Source organism: Mirounga leonina, unplaced genomic scaffold (assembly GCF_011800145.1).
Source record: "Mirounga leonina isolate KUSES-001 unplaced genomic scaffold, KU_Mleo_1.0 Mir_114, whole genome shotgun sequence".
In the NCBI taxonomy this organism is placed as follows: domain Eukaryota; kingdom Metazoa; phylum Chordata; class Mammalia; order Carnivora; family Phocidae; genus Mirounga; species Mirounga leonina.
This window is the reverse complement of record NW_023270265.1, coordinates 22,359,338-22,370,644: the sequence shown is the minus strand read 5'-3', so window position 1 is coordinate 22,370,644 and position 11,307 is coordinate 22,359,338. Positions and strand designations below refer to the sequence as shown.

The 11,307-nt window shown below is 43.2% G+C and overlaps 1 protein-coding gene across 3 annotated transcripts in view; it reads left to right on the top strand.

The window, feature by feature from the left end:
- Nucleotides 1-562: 562 nt before the first annotated feature.
- ALDH18A1 (aldehyde dehydrogenase 18 family member A1) overlaps nt 563-11,307 on the top strand; it is a 37,760-nt gene continuing 27,015 nt past the window's right edge. For 2 of the 3 annotated variants that reach the window (XM_035025837.1, XM_035025821.1), the window contains exons 1-3: nt 563-739; nt 3,835-3,950; nt 10,812-11,026. In XM_035025837.1, the coding sequence (XP_034881728.1) occupies nt 3,863-3,950; nt 10,812-11,026 (303 nt within the window). In that variant the 5' untranslated portion in view covers nt 563-739; nt 3,835-3,862. Of the gene's footprint in view, nt 740-3,744; nt 3,951-10,811; nt 11,027-11,307 lie in introns of those variants that run through there. The other variant, XM_035025829.1, reaches the window with a different exon arrangement.

Sequence of the window (11,307 nt, the reverse complement as noted above, 5' to 3'; positions counted from 1 at the left end):
TAATTTTAAGGGTGGATCTGCATTCACCTTTGGAATAGTTCCAATTGTCAGGGATTAAATACAACTTTTTTTTTTTTTTAATACAACAATTTTTAAATGCAATACTCTCACGAATGCGCTTGCCGAACAAGAGTTGGGCTGGGACCTTTGGGGAAACCGCCAGACGACTAGGGGGTAAATCATTTTATCGCAGTGACAAAATTTTCGCATTTAAACAGCAGAAATTTGCCGAAAGTGTGGATTCTGTAAATACAAGTACGGGCAAGTTGCACCAACCTATTTCTGAGGCGCGCCTGGGATATAATGCTCAACACTGACAAACACACCTTATGGAATCTACCAGCAGCTACGGGAGCGAGGCATACTTACCGCCTCGCCGTGAAGACTGGTGGGGCCCCTGTCCCCTAGCGGGACGTGGAGGTGCACCCCCAGATGTCGAGCCCCGCCTCCCGGCGTCTGCCCGGGCCTGGGCGGGCGGGGCCCGCCACGTGGAGCGCAGACCAGATTCTCCAAGGCGCCTACGCTGTTGCCGCGACGTAGCTCCGGCTCGGCCCTTTGCCCCACGTCAGCGGCGGAGGCTCCGCGGCCTGCGTTTACTCCAACGCCGCTGACGTAACGTCATCTTGCGGGACGTGGACGGAAGAAAAAGGAGAGTAAGCCGGCGCCAGAGTCTGCCCGGCGTGGAGTGCGGACCAGGCGGCGGGGCCGGGCAGTGAGGTCTGGCGGCGGCGTGAAGCAGGTACGCGGCGGGGATGGCGGCGGGGATGGCGGCGGGGATGGCGCGGCGCCGGCGCCTCCGCGGGGGCTGATGGGGCGCGCGGGCCGCGGCGGAGGAAGGGGTGCACGGCGGCCCGCGGGCTACCCAGGGGGCTGCGGGAGCGCCGGCCGGGCGGGAAGCCGGGCCCGCGACTGGGGGGTGGGCTCGCGGCGACCTATGGCGGCTGGCTGGGCGGCCCAGGTCGCCCTGGCCGCCCTTGTGGTCCCATACGCCTGGGCGGGGAGGCTCCACGGTTCGAGGGGCTTGGGGCACCTGACCTCCGCGGCCGCCCTTGGTTACTCCCACGTGGAGGAACTGGTCCAGGTGGAGGCCTGAGGGCTCAGCGGACCCCTCTCCGGGAGTCCGGAGTCAGCTTCCAGTGCATCTGCCTCGCTGCTGGTGATGTACCCTGGTTTATAACCGGCCACACGCCGACTCTCAGCGGCCTGTGTGAGTGGTCCCCTGCGCTCCCTCCCCCCCGGGCTTTCGTGACCCTCTTTTTCAAAACCAGGCCCCCAGCAGCGGGGGAGTTCGCTCACGACCGCCCTTTGCATTGCGGCACAAGGTCTGTGAGTAGTACCTCCGTGGCACAGCAGGGAGCACCTGGACTCCCCCGCCCCCCATCATTATCCCCTGCTCTCTGAGGCGGCGAGATTTATCGCACCGTCTTTGCCTTTGGCTAGTGAACCATCTACCAAGCCTGTGTTTCTGGGTGAAGTTTGTTGGGACTAAAGTTCAGTTCTTTGACCAGATCAGTAAGATAAAGGCATTCTGTTTAAGACGAGTAAAAGAGGTACTTGAGAAATGGCCTGAGTCAAAACATAGAAACTTTTTTTTAACCGACGGCGCTTGAGTCTAGACACACATACCCTTTGCTCCCTGGAATCAGCTGTCTGCTTTTTGAGAGCGTAATAAACTCTGACAGGAGAACCATTCATTGCAGTCAATCAGAGGTGTGGTATAGGGGAGAGGCCAGGAAGGCTTGGTTTCTAGGTCAGTCTTGAACCTAACAAGTTAGTGACCTTGAACATTAAGAGCTTTCACTTATTCTTAGATAAGAGAGAGGTAAGCAATCAATAAGTATATTTCGTGATTATATCCATCAAAGAATATTTATTGAATTCTTATGCCTGTGGCACATCCTGAAGGAAATAAAGAGAAAGTTGTAGGACATCATTAGTGCCTAGAAGAAGCACACCTGACATTTGTTGAGCATCTGTTGTACCCAAGATTCCATGCATTGTCTAATTTAATTCTCACAATAATCCCGAGAGGTTCTTTCTGTTACTGTCCCTGATTTACAAAAGAGGAAACTGAGGCTTTGAAAGATTCAGTAACCTTCCAAAAGGCACACAGCTAGCATAGCAAGCGCAGAGCTGAAACCCCAATCTGTCCAACTCCACAGTCCATGTTCCCTCTCCAGTTTACCATGCTGTCAGTGGGAAGTTTATAATCCAGGTGGAAAAAGCAACAGTAACACATAAACCAGTTAAAAGCTAACCTGTAGGATTATATCTAATTTTGAATGCTAGAACTGCTGAGAAAGTTTTCATGAAGGAGACAGAACTAGAATTTTAGTGTCTCAATTTGATTCTTTTATCTTCTTGGCATTCCTGTTAGAGAATTCATGTGTAAATAATTGTTTAGCAACAATTACTGAAGGAGGGATGCCTGGGTGCCTCTGTCGGTTAAGCATCAAGCATCTGCCTTTGGCTCAGGTCATGATCCCGGGGTCCTGGGATCGAGTCCCGCATCCGGCTTCTTGCTCGGCGGGGAGCTTGCTTCTCCCTCTCCCTCTGCTGCTCCCCCTGCTTGTGCATGCGTGCTCTCTCTCTCTCTCCTTCTCTCTGACAAATAAATAAAATCCTTAAAAAACAAAAACAATTACCAAAGGAATTTATATAAGCAGCACACAAAGACCATGGGCTTATGTCCTCCTCAAATGTTATGCAGATAATTTTCTCTTGGGATCTTCCAGACTGTCACAAACTGAAGTCAACAAAGACAGCACTTAACACTTTCTGTTGCCTATTGGATGACATATCTTTTACAGCAGATGTATCCTGCCAATCTTGTCTCTCCCCTTTCTGTGCCTTTGTGCAATATAAATTGAAGAGCCATACATGCCACTCCTTGTTTCTCTTCACTATGGGGCTAATTGCTAGTCTTTTGAGACACATTTAAGAGGGTTGGAATATATTCACCAATCCATAGAGCAAAAGTTAAAAAGAAGCTTGCAAGCAAAGAGGGTGCAGTGTTTTTCTTATCTTGTGAAAACAGCAATGTCCCTGTAGCATGAGAGCTGCAATAATGAATGGCTTATTCTCCATGCATATATAGGAGGGAGCCCCCTACCTTTTTGTGAAATAAACTATTCTTTATCTAAAGCCTCAAGTTTGACCCAGGGCCGGAAAATGCCCATAACCACCATATTCCCAGCTCAGGTCTCTAGCCATGTACTCATCCTCTACGGGATATGCCTATAGTCATTTAAGATGCCAACCATTTGCAGGCATTGCACTCCTTCCAGGCATGCAAGAGTATGCTTTAGATTCCTGTGGGCAGCAAGAAGAAAGATGACAGTAGCCTCTGGCCTTTCCATCCTCTTCTTGTGTCAGCAGGGGTCAAACAGACATTTCAAATATGTGGTTTTCAGAGCTTTTTGGGGAGGTGATAGCAGGAAGGTGGAGATGGCCGCTTATTGGATGTTAGATCTGTTTTTGATTTGTTTGAGACTCCCTAATGGTGTAGGAATTGTAGTGAACATTTAGTATCCATACATAAACATCGTACTTTAACTTTTTTTTGTCACTCAGAATATGTATAATCCTTAATTGTCATTTGCTTGCATAAAAACTTAAGGAGATCCTAGGAAAGGAAGGATGAGGTGGGACCTGAGAAGGAGCCATTTCTTGTCTCTCTCTTTTCTATATACAGAGCAGGTGGGAGTGTCCCTAATACAAAGGAGTTTGGAGCAGAAGAGTCAAGCTTTTACTCTGAGAGTATGAGGAAGTGGAAGAAAATAAAGTTAATTGCCTATTATTTTCATTTTCATCTTTTAAAAATGCGTTCTACAGATACTTTGATCATTGACCACATCGCAGCATGTTGAGTCAAGTCTACTGCTCCGGGTCCCAGCCCTTCCGCCAGCGTCTCCTGCCCTGGGTCCAATCCACAGCCCTCTCCAGATCTCGTATGTACCGTAGGAAACTTAGAAGGATGTGGGAAGTTTGGAAGTGTTTCAAGCAAGGTTTTAAAGGAGAAAAAAACATAATTTGGCAGATTCGGACAAAGACAGTAAGCAAGGAAGCAGCCAGTGGTGAAATGTTCTGAGTGTTTGTATTTATCAATAAAGTGAAACTTTTGGAGGTGATAGCTTTATGGCATCAACTGTGGTGATGGTTTCACAGGTGTATACTTACAGAATCATCAAGTTGTACACATTAATTTTGTACAGCTTTTTGTAAGCCTAATTATTTAAAATTTAAAAATTTTTCAAGTAAGATGTTACCTATATTTGTTTTCCAAGGTTTTTTACAGGCTATTTTTGTTCATTACCTTTTTTTTTGTAGTTAGTTTTAATTTTGAGACTATTGTAGATTCATGTGCTATAGTAGGAACTAATACAGAGAGATTCCTTATGCCCTTTACATGTTTTTCCAGTTTCTCAATCCAGATATTGACATTGATATAGTCAAGATAAGAACGTTTCTACTACTACAAGATCCCTCACTTTTCTCTTTTATGGCTGTCCCCCTCTTCCCCATCCCTAGCCCTGGCAACCACTAATCTGTTCTCCATTTCTATAATTTTGTCATTTCAAAAAATGTTATATAAATGAAGTTATACAGTATGTGGTCTTTGGGATTGGGTGTTTTTACTCAGCATAATTCCCTGGAGATTCATCCAAGTTGTTGTGTATATCGGTTGGTTCCTTTTTTTTTTTTTAAAGATTTTATTTATTTGAGAGAGAGAATGAGATAGACCATGAGAAGGGGGAGGGTCAGAGGGAGAAGCAGACTCCCCGCTAAGCAGGGAGCCCGATGTGGGACTCGATCCCGGGACTCCAGGATCATGACCTGAGCCGAAGGCAGTCGCTTAACCAACTGAGCCACCCAGTCGCCCTCGGTTGGTTCCTTTTTATTACTGGGTATACCACAGTTAGTGTAACTATTCACCCATTGAAGGGCATCTGGTTGTTTATTTTTTACTGGTATGAATAAGGCTGCTATGAGCATTTGTGTGTAGGATTTTGTGTGGACAAAGTTTGCATTTCTCTGGGATAAATGCCAAAGAAGTTCAGTTGCTGGATCGTATGGCAGTTGCATGTTTAGTTATATAAGAAACTACCAAACTGTTTTTGCAGAATGGCTGTACCATTTTACATTCACCCCAGTGGTGTATGAGCAGTCCGCTTTCACTTCATCCTCATCAACATTTGATGTTGTCACTCTTTCATTTTAGCCATTGTGATAAGTGTGTAATGATACCTCGGTGTGGTTTTAACTTGCTTTTCCCTAATGGCTAATAATGTTGAACATCTTTTCCTGTGCTAGTTGGCCATCTTCATATCCTCTTTAGTGAAATGTCTCTTTCTCATTTTTAATTAAATTGTTTGTTTTTTTACCTTTGGATTTTTAGAGTTCTTTCTCTTCTAAATACTAGTCCTTTACAGATATGTGGTTTGAAAGTATTTTCTCCCAATTTATAGCTTATCATTTCATTCCTTTAACAGGATTTTTCACAGAGGAAAGATTTTTTTTTTTTTGATGATGTCCCATTTATCAATATTTTCTTTCATTGATTGTACATTTGGGGTCAAGTCTAAGAGCTTTGTGTAGCCCTACATCCTGAAGATTTCCTCCTATGTTTTTTCTAAAAGTTTTATAGCTTTACATTTTACATTTAAGTGTGTGATCCATTTTGAGTTAGTTTTTGTATAAGGTGTAGGGTTTAGGTCAAAGTTCATGGTTTTGCCTGTGGACATCTAGTTATTCAGCAGCATTTGTTGAAGGGCTATGTATCATGTTTTGAGTGGCTGTCTCCTTGATAGCAATTAAATCTTACCAATAGTCTGTCTCCAGACCTTATTGTAAGAGAACTTGCTTATCAACTAATGAAGCTTATCATCATCATCATAATAGAAAAAAATTTCTATTTCCAAAAATTTCTATTTCCCATTCACATAAAGAATATGAGAAAAGATCAAGGTCTGGAGCCAGGGGCCCTGGGTTTTAAAATTAGCTGTGCTACTTACTTACTAAGTAACTTTAGTGACTTAAAACAACTGTAGATTTAGGTAACAATTCTGTGTTGGACCCAGCTCAGCTGCACAGTGGTTCTATGTCTGTGTCAGAACTCTTTGGCTCAGGGCTGATTCTTGAGGGCTGGGCGACCTCTGCTGGGATGATGGATCACCTCTGTTCCATGTGGTCTCTCGTCCTCCAGCAGACTAAACATGACTTCTTCATAGGATGCTTTCGGGGTTCCCAAATAGAGCATGCAGGGAAGCCACAAGGCCTCTTGAGGCCTAAGCTCAGAATTTATGCAGTGTTACTTCTGCTATATTTTATTAGTTAAAAGAAGTCATAGGGCTGGCCCAGATTCAAGGGGTGGGAGAACAGATTCTACCTGTTGGTGGAAGAAGTTTCAAAGTATTGTGGCCATTTTTGCAGTCTGGTAATGTTAGCAAGTTACTTAGCTTCTCTGGCCTCAGTTTCCTTATCTATAAAATGAGTCTAATAATAACACCAACTAACTCATACCTAACTCATGAGACTTAAGTCATGAGAATTCAGTATGATGACAGCAATAGTGGACACTTTTTTTTTATAATATCAGCTAATACTTATTGAGTGTTTATTTTGTGCCAATTTTTGTTCATCAATTCATTTTATCCCCTACAGCAACCTTATGAGATAGGTAAGGTAACAGCAAATAAGCAGAAGGATTGAGATTCCAACCCAGATAGTCTAGCTCCAGAACCTACACCTGTCCTTTTGTATATCCTCTGCCTCTGTAAAAGATGTGTGAATACCTAACACAGCTCTTAGTATATAGTAAGTATTCAGTATTTTTATTGTTATTATTGTTTATTCTTATTAGTCTAATTCACAGAAAGAGGTACTTTCTGATCTTTTCTCTAGATTTTTCAATTTTTGTATCCAGATTTCTCTAGATTCCAGAGCCCTAGAAAGGCCAAGTGAGAAAGCATATACATATAAACATAGAAGAAAATGGAAGGCCAGGAAGGGAGATAGAAATCCTGTCAGGGTCCTCTCTTGTTCAGGCCTGGAACACAGGCTCATTGATTGCTGAGCACAAGGACTCTGATGCTGAAAAGGTAACAGACTTCTCCCTTGGAGTACGGTGCATGGCATTTTTGAGGAATATGGACAACCCTCTTCTCACCCCACCCCCAATACGGTGCACACACATACCTCTCATACTAACCAGGAGGAGATGGCTTTTCTGTGGGACTTAGAGCCTAAAGGTTCGCTAGAAGATGGGAAGAGATTGCCCCTCCAGAAGCCTTGGATTTTTCCTAACTAATCAAGGCCTTCTCAGTCCTCAATATGGACTCTAAAAAGTATGAAACACTGTAAAACATTAAAAAAAAAAAAATGCCCCCAAGAAAGGTAGGATCAATCTGGGGGTAATACAGGTCCTCTGCGTTGTTGAACAGGAAGCCCAAAAAGCCCTGGATCCCACAGAACTCTCCCCGGTGCTAGAATCCACTGGATGTAACTGATCCTTTACTTGCTTGAAACCTTATTCATAGTTGTTTCCTCTTGAACCTTGTCAGCCCTGATCTGCTGATATCCATTTGCCTATAGCCAGAATGACCCTTGACTGCCTGGCGCCCAGGTGTGCTGGTATCTTTGCTGATAAAAACTGTGGATCAGGAGCCTATTTCATGCTAACCTGGCCTGCTAGATTCTGATTGGATTCTGCCATTTGATCACCTGGACTGACATGCTTGCCACTATCTGTGTCTTACCCTGCTCCACCCATGCTTAGCACTCTCCAGGACAGGATAAGGCCTGCAGGGACAGGAAAGAAAAATGGCTATCAGGCCTAGTCCTGACAGCTATCAAAGGGATACTTGGTACTTGGGTGTAGCTCTGAGCTTTGCAAATAGCCACCAACATCCCAGGTCCAAACCTTAGGGAAGTAAGTCTCTCCCTCTGCCACCCCTCTTTCTATCAGGTCAATGAGGCCAGAATTACTATGTATACAACTTTTAAGCTTAGACTGAGGTGTATATATTGCTTATAATAATATCACTGAAGACTGATGAACTTATTGAAGAAAGGGAACTCTCCACAGAACTTAGCCCCAACAACAAACCAGCCTGGTAGTCCCTGGGACTCCCCCAGCAGGAAGAGACAACCCATCTGTGGGTCCAGCAAGGGTGCCAGGTCCCAGTTCCATCCCAGAAGATGGACTTACTTTGTGCGAGGAACTGGACTGCAAACCTGTTGTGAAAAAAAGACCATATCATCTCTCTTGTGTCTCCACAAACCTGAAACATAATCACTTTTTATTTTTATTTTTTTTAAAGATTTTATTTATTTATTTGACAGAGAGAGACACAGCGAGAGAGGGAACACAAACAGGGGAAGCGGGAGAGGGAGAAGCAGGCTTCCCGCAGAGCAGGGAGCCCGATGTGGGGCTCGATCCCAGGACCCTGGGATCATGACCTGAGCTGAAGGCAGACGCTTAACGACTAAGCCACCCAGGCGCCCCCATAATCACTTTTTAAAGTGGTCATTTAAGAGAGGGAAGAAAGGACTCTTTACTGCTTCATTAAAAATATTCATTCTAAGATTTGTGTGTGAAGGAGGCAGGGAGGAGAACACACAATGATCTTCTGGTCCATGAGAATAAGATTCTGCTCACTTTACCCTCCATTGTTACAGCATAGAGAAAACAATAGAAGCTACATTAAAGTTAGAGGAGTTAGTGGTCAGGAGTTAGAGGTAGTGGCTCTAGAGAAATCTGGGAAATCTGTCCGTAAATATAAAGGGAGGTGATAATGGTTGATCCGAGTGGAGGAAGTTACTCTGCAATAGTACCAGTGTAGAGTAGTGGCTTGGAATGATTACTATAGTAATTCATTCAAGTATTTATTAATTGCCTGTAATGACACATAGAGAACTCTTTGAGGAGGAAGTACCTAAAGTTTAGTCCCGCTGAGGACCTGTACTACTCATCTTGACTTGCTTCTTGCAATCAGGGAATCCCTCCAAGAGAAGGTCCACTTGTGAGTGAGACCGTCCATTAGCAAGGCCTCACCTGCCCCTCTGCCTGGGCACTCTTTCTGCTGAATCAGTTACAGTTAGGTCAGGTGTGTGTAATAAACTCCAAAATAATAATGGCTCAAACAGGATAGAAGTCTATTTCTCTCTTTTTTAAGAAGATTTTTATTTTTAAGTAATCTCTACACCGAATGTGGGGCTCGAACCCACAACCCCGAGATCAGGAGTTGCATGCTCTACCCATGGAGCCAGCCAAGCACCCCTCTCTCTCTTTTAAAAGGAACCTGGGGTTCTCTAAGAAGGGAGGCAGCCCAGGGCTTTCAGAATAGCTCTGTGAAATCATTAGGCATCCACACTCCTTTCTTGTTACTCCAAAGTTCTTGATGTTTTCCTTGTAGTCTAAAAATATGTTTGAGCTGCTGCCTCATACCCATGTTCTAAGCAGCAGGATGGATGAAGGGAAGAAGGAAGCACTTCTCTTTTGAATGAAATTCCTAGAAGTCCCACATAACATTTTCACATGTATATCACTAACCAGAACTTAAGTCCCATGGCCATGTCTAGCTGCACAAAAAGTCTGGGAAATGTAGTCTTTTGACTGGTGGCGGTGTGCCCTGCTCAAAGTAGAAAACTCTCATTTGTGAGAGAAAGGGCTAATGCATAATTAGTAAGCAGCCAGCAGGAGGAGTTGGACCCTTGAGAAGTGGCTGACATTCAGCTTCTACTGTTTTACTTTTGGCTTTATGTAGATAAATCTTTAGCTTTTTAAACAAGACTGTGTATACCTATATATGAGTGTGTGTGTATGTGTGGGTATATATACATAGATAATATTTGCTTCCTTAGAAATCCTGTATAGCATTGCAAGAAAAAAGAATCAGGAAAGGATTGCTTAGAGGCAGATATCCAGAAGGATTGAAAATATCTGACTCCAACATTCCTTGTCCTTCAGAAAGCTATCCCATTTTTTTTAACCATTGTTAACAGACATCTGGAATCATGCTACCATGGCAGAGAGAAAATTTGTAGGTGGATTAGTCATGATTTTTTACTACTCATACCAATTACTTCGCTGTTTATTGTCTTTGCTAGTCAGGCTCACTCTCTTTTTATAGTGGTGTGGTTTCTTTAAAAGCACACATTTTTTTTGATGATAAAAGCAGTGTATTTCTATTGCTTAAATTTGGAAGACATAGACAAGAATAAGGAAGAAAATTGAAATCACTTGTGATTCCATCAAAATAAAACATTAACATTTTGATTTATTTTCATCTTTTTTCTGTGCATTTAGACACATAGGAAACTTCATGAGCATTTTCCTGTTATTAAAAATTATGGAAAAGTTAATTAATCCTGCCTTTTTTGGATGTTTACTCTGCTTGTGATTTTTCCTGTTATAAATAACACTGATGAACAGCCTTCTGATAAATCTTTTTGTTTCCATCTCTAATTAGTTTCTTAGAATAAATTTCCGAACAAAGAATTACTGGATCAAAAGATGTGAACATTTTTAAGACTTTTGATATATTTTGCCAACTTGTCTTGAGGAAAGATTGTTGTGTTTAAACTCTTCACAGTGTTTGAGTGTATCTGGGACCTGTGTACTGGGTGTAATATTAGAATAAGAACATGCTGGATATACTGGCTTTTGATTTACTGGTTTTAGTCAGTTAAGAATGATAAAACTATTTTTTGGCTAAACTGGTTAATATTGTATGTGTATCTTTTTAATGAGAAATTTGTATTAAATATTTCTCTTTTTTCTTGCATTTGACTTTGTTTGGGAGCTACAGATCGTGTCCAGCCTTCAGCCATCAGACATGTTCGTTCTTGGAGCAACATCCCCTTTATCACTGTACCCCTCAATCGTACACATGGCAAGTCTTTTGCCCACCGCAGTGAGCTGAAGCATGCCAAGAGAATCGTGGTGAAACTCGGAAGTGCTGTAGTAACCCGGGGGGATGAGTGTGGCCTTGCCCTGGGGCGCCTCGCATCTATTGTTGAGCAGGTAATTGCCAAGATGGAAGATTCTGGTGAACAAAAATAATACGGAGTTTTTAAGCCATCAGTTCAGGTTTGTTCGGTTTTTTTCCAACCCTAATTTTATCCCTAACCCATCCTAACCATCAGTTCAGGTTTATCAGCTCGTAAAAATAATTTGAGTACAATAGATGTAACCCAATCTGAAAATTACCTTTCCAGTAAAGGTACAAGTGGACCCAGCATCCCAGGGCAAGCAAAGGGGATGTTAAGGAGTAAAGTTGATTTCATGCTATTCATCCCTCAGGC